The sequence below is a fragment of the Pogonomyrmex barbatus genome, unplaced genomic scaffold, assembly GCF_055798465.1.
Source record: "Pogonomyrmex barbatus isolate J1 unplaced genomic scaffold, ASM5579846v1 scaffold15, whole genome shotgun sequence".
Taxonomy (NCBI): Eukaryota; Metazoa; Arthropoda; class Insecta; order Hymenoptera; family Formicidae; genus Pogonomyrmex; species Pogonomyrmex barbatus.
The window spans coordinates 3,039,465-3,057,367 of NW_028297111.1; the positions used below are offsets into that span (position 1 = coordinate 3,039,465).

A 17,903-nucleotide genomic window follows, 5' to 3' on the forward strand; every position below is an offset into this window, starting at 1 on the left:
CCCTGCATTTAAGTCGTCTAAATTACCTTCAATTTGATCTAAAATTATTTAGGTCTCTTGTAAACACTTGGTAAATAATTTGACCAAGTTTCAGATTAAGCCTTGCTTTTTAATGACCTGACCTAAAATAGGTCACCTATAACTTCGATGTAAACGCGCACTCGATGCTACTCGACTTAAAAGCTTCCCAGACAACACGCATCTCAAAAAGACATCTCTAAACGACGTCGTATGAGAGACGTCTTTAAGGGGATGTTGGACTGACGAGCGAACTCCGACGAAAACGTTCACACATATGCACATCTATGCACATCTATGCACATACGCACATATGCCCATACATAGATACATTTATGTATACATACATACACTTATCATACATTTCTGTACACACATGATACGCATATAAACAAATTTTTGTGATACTTCTCTCGTAATAAGTGTCTATAAGCCTAATTCTAAGAACTTAATGTTGCTTCTTTATGTAACCTTTTAGTCTAGCAATATCAGTTTTGTAAGTACAGGCTGTAAAAGTTTCATTAAAGCAAATATTTACGCGATTTGACAGCTTTGGATGTTATTTTAAAATACTAAATGATAAAAAAGATCTAAATTTAAAAAATTTTTCTCGTTTTTGATACAAAAATTATATACTAGACACAGTATAATGCATAAATTTTAATTGTGGAAAAGGATTTTCAGAGGTATAAAGTTAATAAAAAATGAGAGCAATACAAAAATTATTGCATTTTGTTGATACTACAGACAAGTCTACCATTCGCTTAACATTAAAATGAATCACTCTTTTAGACTTATTTTCGTATTAAATCTTTTAATAAAGGAAAATTTTAGTTTCTGAACAATAATATATGTAATTTTATAATTATTTAGTAAATATAATATTTTTTTCCACGTAATCCACGTAGCAAACTATATATGGTAGAGTGTCCCGTAACACTGTCCTCATCGCTTGTGAGAAGGTAGACGGAAGCGAGATAAATGAAAATGTCTTATATTTTGCGATATTCGTAATAATTTTCGAGTTATTAAATATTAAAGTTACACAAATAAGAGGGTGCGGAAAAACAGCGCTCGACCGCCTGACCCACAGATGGCCCAGCGTGTCGACATTGGCCGCCCGGCTCTCGGCGGTAGATCGGACGCGCGCGGCGAGGGGAAGGATAAGCTATCGTTCACGCTTCTTATCACGCCGAGACTCGCGTCAACGTTATACACGAGATTATAATTATTAAATATTTTATTCTTTATATATTTAAGCTTTTTTAATAACGTGATGTTTATTAGCTTTTTTAATAGCAAAAATCAAATTAAATAATGTACTAACTTCGCGAATCTAGCATGACCATCTCTCATTCTAAAATACAAGAATACAATAAATATTAATATTTTTAACAACAGTTCCAATTAGTACTATTCGAATCTCATTATTATTATGTATAATTATTATTATGTGTATTTTAAAAATAAATGTAAGCTATTTGTTTTTCACACTTTTAATCACGGTACAATTGGAGAAAAAGTGTCGTGCTAATTATTTATCGCAATTTTAACAGAATTTTTCACTCTACAATCATTCTCTCATTATTTTGCACATAAAAGCAATCAAGTATTCATAGTTATAAAGTATGGTTATAAAAAAATTTATGGAAAAGTAAACTTTAGTGTCGCATAATTTTAAAATAAAATATAAAATATCTCGTGTTTTTCTGGTAACTGTACTTCAATAGTTTTATACAGAGAATAATGAGATGAACCAATTGATGCAAAAAAGACACGAAATTGTTTTACATAAAAATTATTTGCAAAATATAACTACATATTTCTTTCATGAAATCTCACAGGATTTAGAGATTAAAAAGTTATTGAAAAATATGCGACCGCTGGAACTCTTCTTAAAACATGAATACGAAATTCTGCTAGAAGAACTATCGAGAACTGTCGTTAGAATTGCGATAAATAATCAGCGCAATATTATTTTTCCGAGTATAATATGAAAGCATAAAAAAGGATATCAAGTATTTATGACGACAAGCTTTGCTAGCGATCAAGCTACCGATTGAGCCTACTTAGAAATTGATTTACTCTATTCTTGTACTTTAGAGGGAAAGAGGTTAAGCTACATTCGCGAAGTTAGTATATTATTTGATTTTTTGCTATTAAAAAAGCTATAAATATTATAAAGAATAAAATATTTAATAATTATAGTCGTATGTATAACGCGAGTTTCGGCGGATAAGAAGCGTGAGCGGTGGCTTATCCTTCCCCTTGCCGCGCGCGTCCCACGCACTACCGAACGCCGGGCGGCCAATGTCGAGCCGTCTATGAGTCAGGCGAGCGAGCGTGTTCTTATTTGTGTAACTTTAATATTTAATAACTTGAAAATTATTGCAAATATCGCAAAATGGTATAAGACATTTTCATTTATCTCGTTTTCGTCTATCTTTTCACGAGTGATGAGGACAGTCCTACGGAACTCTATATAATACTTTTGAAACTTTTGAATTTAGAGTAAGTTAATTAATTATAGAATGTAACTTGTAATATGAAAAATTATTTTAAACAAGCAAAAGCTAAAGAAAGAGATATATTTAAACAATATATCAATAAATATATCATATTATATAGGACTATATTAACTACTGTAATCTTAGTTGATTTCCTTTTGATGCTTTAATTTGATCTTGCATGTTTCAACTAAAAATGAAATATTTATTTTACATTGTATCAATCCACTACAACAATGATCTACTTTTATATATATATATATAAAATGTATCGATATTTGTAAAGTATATCGACAGCTTTTTTCGATACACAAATTTTGTATAACACCAAATATTTTAATTAAAGAACATGAATACAAGAATATCTTTCTCAAGAAATATTAGAATAAAAATATCAAGATATAAAAAATAATATAAAAAATAAATTAGATCAAAGTAGCATTAGATCAAATTATTTAGTTACTATATTTGTTGCATAAAATTATAAATATTCTAATTCTAATCTTTATTGTAACTCTAATTTGAGAATTTCATTATTTCATGTTCATTATTTTTTTTACGTTTTATTTTAGAAAAAAAGTTTATTTTTAAAAAATTTTTAGCATAAAATTTTTATAGTTATTACATCCAAGCTTTGAAACGATGATTTTGATTTTAATAACATGAAAGGATGATCGAAGAAGTCTTTTTCTTCGTAGGTCGATATTGGGAGATGTTGACCTGCGAACCGAACGCACTTTTTTGTCGCAGGGTAATGAGTCAATGTCTAAAACGCTATGACACTCACCTGTGACATACATTAATTGGTCTGTTTTCAGAAAACTTAAGCTATAACGGTTATAGATTATAGTATAATTTAGAATAGAACCTTCCTCGTGTGATTCTCTGATTAGCGGAAATGCGTGAGGCTTTTGTAAATAAATAAAATTTAAAGAAATTGAATGTTTAATTTTAAGCATTATTAGATAAATTTATAAAAACAAAAGAAAGAAATAAAAATAAGTTCAATAGTTACAAATATAGATTGCGGATAATTCAGAACATATAAGTACACAAGTGAATATGCGAGAGTATGTATGTATGTATATATATATATATATATATATGAGAGTGTAATGTGAAGTGGATTTACAAAATTAAAAGGATCATTACAAAAATTGAGGAGTATGTTTTATATCGTTGTACGGGCTTGTATTAGATACTCGAATCGTTTTCTCCAACTAAAGTCTTTATTTGCGTATTATTACAATTTGCTCAGTTCACTTACTCAATCTCGACTTCGTTCGTCTTTTTGCACGCTTGTCTATTTATACAATATCAAATATTACCCTATCTAATAAACAAATGACACGTCGTGGTCTCTCATTTGTTATCTCGCTCGCAAGTATATCGATTTGTAATACATGTCGAGTTCGCTCACAATTCGGAGCAACAGTTACAGATTAAATTTATATTTGTATTATTTAGTCACCAACATCCCGCCCACCAATTAATCCTGATTAATTTTATTTTTCATCGATAGGCAATTTACAAATTTTAGTGACTGGACGCTTGATAACATTATTTTCGGTTTGAATAGTTAACACGCGAACCTTTTTCATCAATTCCCGGGTGAAGTTCGATTATTCTGCCAAGTTTCCACTGCAAGGGTGGCATGTTGTCGCTTACAATTAAGACTATGTCATTAACAGCTAGATTTTTTCTTTCGATCGTCCATTTGCATTTGCCCTGCAATGACGTTAAGTATTCGACACTCCATCGCTTCCAAAAATGTTGAGTTATACGCTGAGTCAATTGCCATCTGTCAAGTCTGTTAATAGGGACGTCTAATACATTGATATCTGGCAGACTAATAAGCGGTCCCTCTATTAAAAAATGTGCGGGCGTCAAAGCCTTTAAGTCGTTAGGATCAGAGGACAATTGACATAGCGGTCTTGAATTTAAGCAAGCTTCAATTTGAGCTAAAACAGTCATAAATTTCTCGAAAACGAGTCGCGTTTCGCCAACAACTCTTTTTAAATGGTATTTACATGATTTTATTCCTGCTTCCCAAATATCACTCATGTGAGGCGCATGGGGGGGAATAAATTTCCATTCTATGCTTTGAGATGTACAATACTCCTCTATCGATTTGGAAAATGTTCTGATTGTCCGATACAATTCCTCAAGCTCTCTTTTTGCGCCGACGAAATTAGTGGCATTGTCGCTATAAATTTTTTGCGGATAACCTCGTCTGCTCACAAAGCGGCGCAATGCAGCCAAGAACGCACTCGATGTCAACTCACTGACTGCTTCTAAATGAACCGCTTTAATCGAAAAGCATATGAACAACGCAATATATGATTTGCGACTTCTTTGTCCTCGGCCCTTATTCGCAACTGTAACAATAGGGCCAGCGTAATCAATTCCCACTATCGAAAATACTCGTTGACAAGCGGTAACCTATCAGGTGGCAACGGTCCTATTATTTGATCTGACAACCTTGGCTTAACCCTGAAACACGTTACGCATCTCCTTGTTATTCTACGAGCAGTGTTGCGGCCGTTCAAAGGCCAAAATCTTTCCCGAATTGAAGAAAGCAAAGCTTGTGGACCGGCATGTAGCATACGACAATGTTCTCGTTCAAATAACAATTCAACAAATCGACATCTTGCCGGCAGCAAAATCGGATGTTTTTTGTCATGATTAATAGTGGATCTCTGCAACCTGCCGCCCACCCTGAGAATCCCGTCGTTATCTAAAAATGGACTCATATGTGCAAGCGCGCTGCTTCTATTTACGCGATCGTTGTTTAAGTCATCCAATTCCCTTGTAAAAAATTGCTCTTGAACATGTTTAATTAATTTTAATTGCGACAGATGCAAATCCCTCACGGATAAGTTACTAAAATTGCGGTTCTCGAAATTATTTCTAGAATTCGTAATGAATCGATAACACCAAGCAAGTACTCTTTCGATTTTGGTTAATGATGAAAATTTAGAAAACATTGTTTCGATTATCGACTCGGAATTAGCTCGAGCAACAAAAACTCGCATATTTCCCTTTTCTTCCGATTGTATGATATCAAATTCCCGATCGGAAAGTTCGCCCTTGCCTTGACATGGATCTTTGAATTCCGAAAGCCACGGTGGACCTGTCCACCACAATGAATTGCTATGAAAATTGTCAAAATTAATGCCTCGAGAGATTAAGTCCGCGGGATTTTCTGTACCTGCAACATGCCCCCAATGACTGCTAGGCAGGATAGATTGGATTTTGCTGACCCTATTACCGACAAATGTTTTCTGCCGACTCGGTTCACCCGCGATCCACGTAAGAACAACTGACGAATCGCTCCATGCATAGATTTTATGAATCCCAATAGTCAACGACTCACGAACAATCCGCATCAAATCGACCAACAAAACGGCTCCGCATAACTCCAATCGCGGGATGGTTAATTTTTTAACGGGCGCCACGCGTGATTTAGCGCATAACAATCTCGACGCAACTCGATTTGCATCATCAATTGCTCGCACGTAAATACACGTACCATAAGCTCGTTCTGATGCGTCACAAAACGCATGCAGACTGATATGCACCGGATTTCGAACGCCCACAACCTGTCTCGGTATTCGCGTTGTATGAATTTTTCTTAGATCTCGGACATACTCCAGCCACATCCGGCACAAATCTGCCGGTAAATCGTCATCCCAACCAAGATTCATTTGCCACGTGAATTGCATTATCAATTTTGCTTTTATAATTATTGGACTCGCCAAGCCCAACGGATCGAATAACTTTGAAATAGCAGACAATACGCTTCGCTTTGACTTCGCATTATGCGTGAATTGAGATTCGAATCGCAATTCATCGCTGCTCGGTTGCCGATCGAATACCTAATGTTTTCGTTACGTCTCGCTCATCAGCCTGAAAGTCAGTCTCATCATCAATTTTATTCGTTTTAAGGATTAATTCGTTATAATTTGATCGCCACTTATGTAATTTGAATTGTCCGAGCCTTAATAATTCTGTCAATTCTTTAATTAAAATATCCGCTTCATTAATATTATCTACTCCTGTTAAAATATCATCAACGTATAAATCTTGAAGCAAGACTCGTGATGCTTGAGGATACTGACTTTCAGCCTCACTCGCCAATTGTCGAACGCTCCTTATTGCTAAAAATGGTGCACAAGATTGTCCATAAGTTACCGTGTTTAGTCGATATTCTTGAATTGGCTCGTCTGGCGAAAAGCGCCATAAAATTCGCTGATAATCCCTATCATTCTCATCGACGAGGATTTGTCGGTACATTTTCTGTATTATCGGCTGTTATTACCACTGAATGCGCTCGAAAACGTAAAATAATATTAATTAGTGGATCTTGTAAAGTAGCCCCCACCATTAAGGTGTCATTTAAAGATAAACCTGAGCTAGTCTTAGACGAGGCATCGAAAACAATGCGAAGCTTCGTGCTAATAGATGATTCGCGATAAACGCCGTGATGAGGTAAATAAACAGCCTCGCTTGTCATAGCAGTTCTCGGAACGATGGTCATATGCCTTATGTATTCTCGCATGAATTCTATATATAACTGCCGATACATGTTATTACTTCGAAATTTACGTTCTAAATAGAGCAATCGTCTTTCCGCAATCGATCGCGACTCGCCAAGCTTATGCTTATTGTCTTGGAAAGGCAATCGTACAACAATTCTGCCCTCTGTGTCTCGCGTATGAGTGCCTTTAAATATTTCTTCGCATGTTCGTTCTTCACTTGATAAAATTGCATTATCGCGACTCGAACAATCCTCGATTTCCCAGAATTTAATTAAAGATTTATTTAAAGAGCTCTGCGTAACTAAACAATTGATTTGACTAATTCCTTCCCTTTTTATATATTGTGCTGGGATTCGACCTGAAATAATCCAACCGAATTTCGTATTCTGTAATGTAGGCAAATCATTTCCGAGCTCAATCCTTGCAGGTTCTAATAACTTTAAAAAGAATTCGCTGTCCAACAGCATGTCGATCTGACTCGGACGGTGATATTGCGGATCGGCTAAATTTAACGTGTCGGTTATTGAAAAAGCATCACTATTAACTGCCACCGAAGGCAGTTCTCTAGTAATCCTCGGCACTACCAAACAAAATGCAGATAATAGATAAGTGGTTATTCTTGATTTTATCGTTACTTGACATCCATGATTTATCGTACAAATTGAACTACCAATGCCCGAGACTGCTCGTGAATGTCCTCTAATTTTAAATTTAATTTAGCACAGGCTGCTCTCGTTATAAAATTCGCTTCGCTCGCGCTATCAAGAAGAATGCGAATAGGTTGATCGAACATGTTCGAGTCCTTTACGTACACTATTGCCGTTGACATTAAGATTTCGCCAAATCTCGCGCGACTCGTTGTGTACCGATAAATTAACGTTTGCTTTTTTGTTTTTGCGACCTTCTCCGTTAACCGCTTCAATGTTTGAAGTAACCTTGTCTACTCGAGGCTCTTCTTGTTCTGTATGACACAATGTATTGTGCCTCCTCGCGCATTGTCGACAGGAACTCGCTCTACAAGCGCTGACAAAATGATCGTTCCGTAAACAAAACAAAGCTTCAATCGCTTAACTTCGTCAATTCTTTCTCGCACAGACAGATTTAAAAATCTTTCACACGAATATATTAAATGAGGACCGCCACATATAAAACAGCGCCCGATGACTGTTGACACGGCTAAACTTACAGTTTGATTATTTCTAGATGTCCTTGCCTCGTTTCTTCCAGCGACTCTCGAATTGTCAATTCTCCCTAACGACCTCGGTGTTTCATCGCCTCGTCTGGAGTTCGCTGCCACTCCTCTATAGTTCGATTCCTCTCTGTGGAATGCGCTGCCCAGTCGATCAAGCATTTGCACACGTCGCTGTAAAAAGTCAAATAATAAATCGACTGTAACAGTTTGTCGACCTTCCATACTCTCTTCCCAGCGGCGCCGAGTAACTCTGTCCAGCTTCTCCTCCACCATATATAATATCAAAGAATCCGCCCATGTTTCACTGGTGGACTCCATGGATTTTACAATTCGAAGATGTTTCTGGAAATGATTAATTAATTCTTGAATATCAACGGCTGATTCTCACTCGACCTTAGGTGCTTCAAATAAACATTGAAGATGTCTTCGCTTTAAAGCTTTCTTATCTTTGTAACGGTTTCTTAAAAGATTCCAGGCCACTTCGTAGTTCTGTGCCGAAATCTCGATTGATTCGATGATTTTTGTCGCGCTTCCCGTCAGTGCACCGACCAGATATTGCAGCTTTTGAATTGCCGATAAATCGCTGTTATGAATTAATGCGGTAAAGGTATCAGAAAACCGTGTCCAGCCCTCTATTTCTCCCGAAAAGATTGGCAAATTGATTACCGGCAGTTTGACTCTGGCATCAATTTGTGAACCATTTGAATTTAACGCTCTAATTACTTCTGTTTGCTGCTCTATCACTTGTGCAAATGATTCGTCACTGTTAGTTGTACTTACAGTCGGTTTAATTGCAGCAGCCCATCTCGACAATGTTGCACTCAATTCTACGTATCGTTCTTCAAATACATCGTTTTCTCGTTGATCTTCAATTGGCAGCTCATTCTCCTCGATAACGCATACCAATTGCCGCTGTATTTCGTTAAATTCCTTGTACACTTGCTCTAATTTTTTTGAATATACTGTGACCGTTTCGATGCTCGGCGTTCTCTGATTTGCCACGTTTTCCACAAACTTTCAAATATGTGTTTGTTTTGCCTTGATATATCCTCGTTGGCGGCGTAATTCTTGCGCGCTCATTTTCGCAGTTGCTTAATCGTTAATCGTAATTGTTAATTGCCTTATTCTCAATCCGGCTCGAAGGACCATGTACGGGCTTGTATTAGATACTCGAATCGTTTTCTCCAACTAAAGTCTTTATTTGCGTATTATTACAATTTGCTCAGTTCGCTGACTCAATCTCGACTTCGTTCGTCTTTTCGCACGCTTGTCTATTTATACAATATCAAATATTATCCTACCTAATAAACAAATGACACGTCGTGATCTCTCATTTGTTATCTCGCTCGCAAGTATATCGATTTGTAATACATGTCGAGTTCGCTCACAATTCGGAGCAACAGTTACAGATTAAATTTATATTTGTATTATTTAGTTACCAACAATCGTAACAAGTATATAATCCTATTCGGAATAATACATTTGTTTAATAATTTTTAAATTAATTTAAAGTATGTATGTATGTTAAAGAGAATTATTTTTAAGGATTAGTGTAAAAAAAATTGGGATGTTTTCTTCTTTGCAGCCTGGAAAACTCGAGGGATCGGGAAGAGGAAGCGGAGACAATTTGTCACGATTTATATTTTTTTAAATAAATTTCGAAGCGCGCGTGAAATCCGTTTTTTTTTATTGTAATGAAAATGTTTTAACGCCTATTTTTATTGTAACGGAGATGTTTTAACTCCGCTTTTCTCAGGAGGGAGGGGGGGGGGTAATCCTGTTCGGTTTAAAATGATGAAATAGAATAAGTAGAAAGAGTAGAATAGAATAAGAAGAAAGACTGATGAATATTAAGGGAAAATATAAGGAGAGTACATAGATAACATTTATGTGTTTATATACGAATAATAAGAATTCATTAAACTTGATAACCGCGAATCCTAAGGGTAAATCCATGGATCAGTGACAAGAGTAAGAAGAAGAATTCATCGAGTTAATCAGCAACTGCGAATCTTAAGAGTGAACCTGTAGATCAGCGGCAGGAGTAAGAAAGGGAATTCAAGAAGAGAGAAGAAGAGAGAAAGAAGAAGTTACTAATTTTTTTAAAAGAGTGAAGCGAACAAGTAATTGCAAAAAAGTAGCGTCACGCTAAATTATGAAAAGAAGATAATTAAAAGGATGACTTACTGCTGATTGTTAATAAATATTTTGAATGAGATATTTTGCAGCCCTGCAGATGATTAACAGAAGTTTCAATACTGGTATCAGCACTGTCAGCACTACATTTGAAATCATGCACAGATTCTAATTTCAGAGTTTAACTTTCGAAATTTGGGTTGAAATGTTTGACAGCAGTCTTCAGTATGAGGACCGATGTAAAAGAAAATGTGACCTTGATGTCATGGATTTATAAAAGAATTTTGATAGATGTATTGGTCTCAGGGGCGTACTGGAATTTTTGAATCAATTTCCAATATTGCGTAGGGTAGGGAAATGGCTTGGGTTGTGATTGTTTTTGTGTCTTTTCTTGGCGAATTATTGAGCAAGTTTCCAAAGATTTCTCTGTTTTTCTTAGTTTCATGTATTGATTTTTCTTAAATCGTTTATTGGCGTGTTTATCATCGGCTACTAAGCGAAACTTCTGATTGGATGACATTTTTATTTTCATCTCCAGATTCGAAGATAACGGCATCAGACGACTTCAGAAAGCTCATGCTTCTCATGCGTCGGCATATTCTACGTTATTAATAGTTACCATAAAAATTTTTGGAGCGGAACTCATATTCACTCATATTCACAAAGTATTAAAGGATTTTATTGTTTGTAGATGATTCTGTCAACAGAATATTTCTATAAAAGCGATAATTTCTGTTAAAAAACAGTTCCACTGTACGTTGGATTTTGCGTTTTATATATTTCGAAAGATAAGGCTTTGAAAAGATTGTGTTCCGGCTCTTTGTCAACAGTAATTCAACAACAAAAAAAATATTTTAAGTTCTTTGACACATTGTTTGTTGGTCGATGAACAGCCGTTAGGTTTTAGTTTATTAAGAAAGAGAAGATTTGTGGAATCTACCAGACATAACAGCCTTCTCAAATAATTATAATTTCTATATAAATTAATTGTTATAAATAGTAATAAACAATTTTTATAAACTGTAATAAACAGATTTGCGAAAGAAATGAGTAATTTTATTGCATACATAGTATTACAAAATACCCATTCGATATCTTTTGTAAAGATATTTTAAGACTTCTTATATATTATCTTTAACCTTTGTGTTATGTGGACATTGTAATGTTAGTTATATTTTTCAAAATGTGTCTACTCTTTTCATAATCACTTTTTCACTGAGTTATGCTTATTTGAAGTTATGCGAAATTTTGATATAATATCTGTGTGATAATTTTGTCGATGAATGTATAAATTCAAAATAAAAAGATAATTGGGCGCTAAAAGACCCATCTGTGTTAACTTATCTTTATGTATTTAAATACATAATACATTCTTGGTCTGGAGACATTTATAAGTTTGAAAAAAGTTTTTAATATACAGGGTGTTTAATTTGAAACGATATGTGCGCAGATAGAGCAGACTAAATTGAGCAAAAATCTTTTACCATTTTGCGATTTTGGCAATCAGTAATGAGTAATTATATAAAAATCGTTGAATGAACGTGTATCTGTACAATTGGCAAATGATAAGCGCAGAGCGAAGTGCGATTACCTAGCGTTATACGCACAGTTGTCAGGAATGTGGCGAGATGTTAGACGTATTTACAAACGAAGATCTGCTTATGTACTTCCAAACATTTTATTGCGCTTTTAACACCACAAACGTGCGTAATGTTACGTGATCACATCTCTTGTGTGCTTTGTCAGTGAGCCGGGCAGATACGCATTTACTCGACGATTTTTGATAAATCTTTACTAAAACTTACATAGCTCGGATGACTTTGATCTTGATATATGTTGTCATGACCCTGAGTAACTTTGCCTTAACAATTAGAGGGCGGTCTCTCATAGTTTTTGAGATATTTAAAGTTAAATATGTATAGCTAAAAGTAAAACTGCATAAGTTGAGCGACCTCACGGATTTTAATGACCTTGATATATATTGTCAAGGCAGTGTATTTCCTTACAGGGGGAGCTCCATTATCAAAAGACCTAACGTAACCCAACCTGTATTATAATGATAATAAAAATCATTGTGAAAAATTGTAAACTCATTAAATTGTAAACCCATGGAATCTCGCTTCATTAACATGTTAAAAAGTATGCATGACGGAAATTGTGTTCTGCCCCTCTTCCTTCCCTACGAGCGGTAATTAAATATCACAATAATGATGTGATATACAATGATATTTATCTATCATTGTGGTATGGGTTGGGTTAGATTAAGTCTTTTGGTAGTGGAGCCCCCTCATAAGGGAACGGTGGAACACACTGTTTCCACGCATACACTTTTTAACACAAAGCAAAGTATAATACAGTATGTATAAGAAGCCAACATTCAAAAACATTCTGCAGTTCTTAATGTTATACATTTTAACTTTAAATGTCTTAGAAACTATAAAAGACCGCCACCTAGTTGTTAAGTCAAACTCAGTTACTCAGAGTCATGATCTCGACAATATATGTCAAGATCAAAGTTATCCGAGCTACGTAAGTTTCAGTAAAGATTTATCCGATTTTTTATTAATAATTATAATTATAATTTAATTAATAATTCATTACTAAAATTATTGCGAAAATTACAAAATAATAGAAAACTTTTCTGGCTCAGTTTGACCTACTCTATCTGCATGATCGTTATATCATTTCGAATCACACTCTGTATAAAACTGTATACGTGTTTTTATATACAAAAATGATTGTTAGAATTAAATGCAGAATATTCGCATATACAGGGTGAATCAGACTGAATGAACCAGCTTTGTAGCTTATGAAATAAATTACCGAATACATATCTAATCGACTTAGCGGCATAGATGTCAATTGTGTGTGAACTGTTGAGCGTAAAATACAGGCACGTCTGAAAGTGATAATAATATTAAATTGCGAAATTCTATTCACAAAGCAAAGTATAATACATCATATATTCTATTTTCTTTATAGGAAGAGATATTTTGCCACATATTTTTTGTATATAGATAATAGTCTAAATTTAGTATCTTCTTAATCCTTTTCTAGTCAGACACTTTCAAATACTTAATATAGAAGATTCAATATATTAGGATAAGAAGAAGTATATGGAATCTTACATATTATGTAAGATAATATATAGATATACATTTCATGGATGTGCATTTTAAACATATGTTATATAAGTTGACGTGTTATGCACGTTGATATATTTTTTTATATCCGAGTATGCTCTTATATATATAATATGACTATAACATATTCTTGTTTTTAAACCCTACATATTGATATAGTATCTGAAGAAGTCTAATTGTATAAGAATTAAGGTATTAAGGTATTAAGGAATTAAGATACTATTTTTGCTCTTATCCCATATATAAAAATATGTGGCATAATATCTATGAAGAAAATAGAATTTTACATTTTAATTTAATTTTAATCTACTTTTGGACGTGTTTGTACATCGCGTTCATCAGTTTAATTGACATCAGTAGACCTATTTTCTAACTTCTTAACGACAGTGTCGTTGTCGTTGCGCAGGTATAATATATGGGGAAAAAACGACATCACTAGCTTGTGAAACTATTGTTAGAAAATTAGAGAATAGGCTTACAGTATCCAGTTAAGTTAGACATATCGATTTTTTATCCCATAGGATAAAAAATTGATTCGTCCATTCTGACTCTGTATATATATATATATATATATATATATATATATATACATATTGATATATGGATATACATTTCATGTATATATATATATATATATATATATATATACATATTGATATATTACAATAATATTATATATATAGTTATTTAATATTAATAAAATAAAAATGTTGCTAATAATTGATTTTCTTATTTAAAAATCTCATTGTAATAATTTATATTATATTATAATATTGTAACTTATTAACTATATTTATATATACTTATATTATATTATATATATGTATATCATAGCAGAATCATGCGAGAAAAGATTATACTGAAGGAAGTAATGTTCGTCGTAAGGTTGAGTCTGTTTCCAGTTTGGGGTTGGCCGGTCTCAAAAGATGCAAAATTTAAGATATTCTGTGTGAAGATGTATCAAACTTTATGCATTATTATATCAATGTGTCATGAAATACCATTAATATATGGTGCCTTAAATAATCTAAACAAACCTATCATTTTAGTACAACAATTGCTTCTGGCAAGCGGTTGTATACACGTCATTTTTGACTTCATCTTTTATAGACTTAACTATCATCATTTACAGGTAATTAATATTTATCCATTTAACATTATAACATTTAGGTACAAATTAATTATGCAAATTATATTTTACTATTATATTTATTATATTAATGACGATATAATTATTTGCAGGATGTTACTTTTAAAATGACAGATTACTTCGATCTGAAACTAAAATCGACTGAAGAAGTTATTATTAAAAAATATATCGACAAATGTCTTATTTTTTATGGTTGTTGTATGTTTATGTTCTATTTGATTACAATTGTATCACTTGTGGCACCTTCCGTACTAGAGCAGGATTTTCCAACATTAGCAGAGTATCCGTTTAACGTGTCTAATCAACCGTTGAAGATGATCATTTATGTGCATCAATGTATCTCCGGACTAATAACAGCGGGACAATTATGCACAAATAATTACATGGCTCTTCTACTGTGGTTTACATCGGCAAGATTTGAAATGTTGACCGAAGAGCTAAGAAGTAGCACAGATATTCATCAGTTATTCAAATGTATTAAAACACATCAAGAATTACTCAAGTAAATTTATAACTGTTGTTATACAGATAATCTAATTAAGAGTTAAATTATGTGAATATTGACATTTACTTATTTAGGTATGCAGCAAAAGTAGCATTTATTGTCCGACCTTTCGCATTCACAACAATATGCTGTAGCACATTTTGTATAATAATAGTCTTGCTTTTACTTATTACTGTAAGTATATAAAATATTATGTAAAAATCCCGCATATTTTATATAAAAAAAGTGGCTTCGATCAAACTAGTTGAAATTGAAATATGTTTTAGTTTAGATAGTTGTGAACAAGTTTCCTTTAATAAAAAGTTCAAAAATCTAATACTATAAAAGATATTATCATTTAGGAAGTAAGTGCCATTGAAATTGAATCCATTAGAGCCCATGCCTAGACCACTAAGGATAGCCAAAAAATAATTATTGAAAATAGAATCGGAACATAAAAAGACATGTCTGGCATAAAAAACATATAGCAAAAGTCAATTTCGTAACTAATTGTTATAATTAAGTGATTAAAAATTAATCGTAAAGAAAAACTGATTAAGCCAATCAATTGTACAAAAAAAAATAATTTAAAAAATATGTACAACTCTTTCTTAAATTCTTCTTTGTTTATACAAAAAAATAATAAACAATATTTAATAAAATTTATTTCGATTACTTCCCATAACCAGATCAGAAAGGTCTAAAAGAATAACTAAAAAATAACTATTAAGAATGGGATCAAAGTATAAAAAACATTTCTAACATAAAAAACACATTGCAAAAAAATTTTTACAACTAATTGTTATTACTAATTGTTAATAAACAAATAATTTTTTATAGAAACAAAGAACGATTTATGAAAGAGAAACATATTTCTTTAATAACTTTTTTTATTTTTTTTTCAATTTTTAATAATGTTAATAATGTAACAACAACAATTAGTTGCAAAATTGATTTTTGCAATATGCTTTTTATGTCAGAAATGTTTTTTTATGCACCGGTCCTATTTTCAATAATTATTTTTTAGTTATCCTTGATATAGTCTTCTAGATATAGGCTTTAATAGGTTAAACTTTAAAAGCATTCACTTCAAATGATCGTATCTTTTATACTATTGATGTTTGAATTTGTTGTCAGAGGAAACTTTTCAGCACCATCGAAATTGAAATATTTCAATTTTAGCCAATTTAAAGCCATTTTTCTTTTCATATAAAATATCCTTTAGAGATCTTATAAATATAAAATATCATATAATATTATAAAATATGTTTAATGTTATTTTTTTTTTTAATAGCGTCATCCTGTAGTGCAATTAATTCAGTTTTTCGGATTAGTATTAATATGTTTGTCTGAAGTATTTATGTTTACTTGGCCGGCTGAATATTTGATGTACAAGGTAAATTATTTATTAAAAATTAATGTATTATAAATAGAATTATTTTAATAAATGTTTATTCTCTTTTCATAAGAGCAATGCTACTGCACAAGCTGCATTCGATGCATTTCAATATAATCAATCAATTAAAATGTGGAATTGTCTACAAATTATTGTAATGAGAAGTCAAAAACCAATTAGGATTAGAATAGCTTGTCTTATGCCGACATTATGTTTCAATTATTTTACCACGGTAAGAACAAATTTTAAATTAGTTAAATCAATCAATATGATTATCATTATATTGTCCATATTAATTATTTGGCATGTTATAAAATAATATGTCCACAGATTTGTTATCAGTGTATTACATATGCGCGCGCTCACACACACACAACGTACACAACGTACAGAGTGTCCCGTAGCACTGTCCCTATCGTTCGTGAGGAGATAGACAGGAGCGAGATAAATCAAAATGTCTTATACCATTTTGCGATATTCGTAATAATTTTCGAGTTATTAAGTATTAAAATTGCACGAATAAGAGCGCGCCCACCTGACCCGTAGGACGACGGCCCAATGTTTGACATTAGCCGGCGATGATTGGACAACGCGCGGCGAAGGAAAGGATGGTCCTAGTCTCTCGATGAACTACCACTCACGCTTCTTATTATGCCGAAATTCGCGTCAACGTTATACATGCGATTACAATTATTAAATATTTTATTTTTTATAATATTTATAGTCTTTTTAATAGCAAAAAATCAAATTAAATAATATACTAATTTCGCGAATTTCACGAATGTAGCCTAACATCTTTCCCTCTAAAGTACAAGAATAAAGTAAATATTATCACTTTAAACGACAGTTGTAGTCATAAATAATCAGCGATACTATTCTTTTGAGTGTTGTACCGTATTTAATATAAAAAGTGTAAAAAAATGATAATTGTTTAAATTTTTTTTTTGAAATTACACATAATGATGAGAATCGAATATTAATGTTATTCGAGTATTGACTGCAATTGTCGTTTAAAGATAATATTTACCCTATTCTTGTACTTTAGAGAGAAAGATGTTAGGCTACATTCGCGAAATTATATTATTTAATTTGATTTTTTGCTATTAAAAAAACTATAAACATTACGTTATTAAAAAAGCTTAAATGTATAAAGAATAAAATATTTAATAATTATTATCGCGTGTATAACGTTGATGCGAGTCTCGGCGTGATAAGAAGGCTCGTGAACAATGGCTCATCCTTCTCCTCGTCGCGCGCTGTCCAATCATCGCCGAGCGGCCAATGTCGATATCTGGGCCGTCCTACGAGCCAGGTGGGCGAGCGCGCGCTTTTATTC

At 33.0% G+C, this 17,903-nt stretch overlaps 1 protein-coding gene across 5 annotated transcripts in view; it reads left to right on the forward strand.

Moving 5' to 3' along the window:
* Positions 1–17,903, forward strand: part of LOC105422463 (N-acetylneuraminate lyase-like) — a 36,416-nt gene that overhangs the window by 11,655 nt on the left and 6,858 nt on the right. For 2 of the 5 annotated variants that reach the window (XM_089073533.1, XM_089073531.1), the window contains exons 3-7: positions 14,372–14,669; positions 14,780–15,189; positions 15,267–15,366; positions 16,466–16,567; positions 16,641–17,509. The exons of 1 other annotated variant lie outside the window; for it this stretch is intronic. In XM_089073533.1, coding sequence (XP_088929659.1) covers positions 14,379–14,669; positions 14,780–15,189; positions 15,267–15,366; positions 16,466–16,567; positions 16,641–16,886 — 1,149 coding nt within the window. In that variant the 5' untranslated portion in view covers positions 14,372–14,378 and the 3' untranslated portion in view covers positions 16,887–17,509. Of the gene's footprint in view, positions 1–14,371; positions 14,670–14,779; positions 15,190–15,266; positions 15,367–16,465; positions 16,568–16,640; positions 17,511–17,903 lie in introns of those variants that run through there. 2 more of the 5 variants (XM_089073534.1, XM_089073532.1) reach the window with 2 other exon arrangements.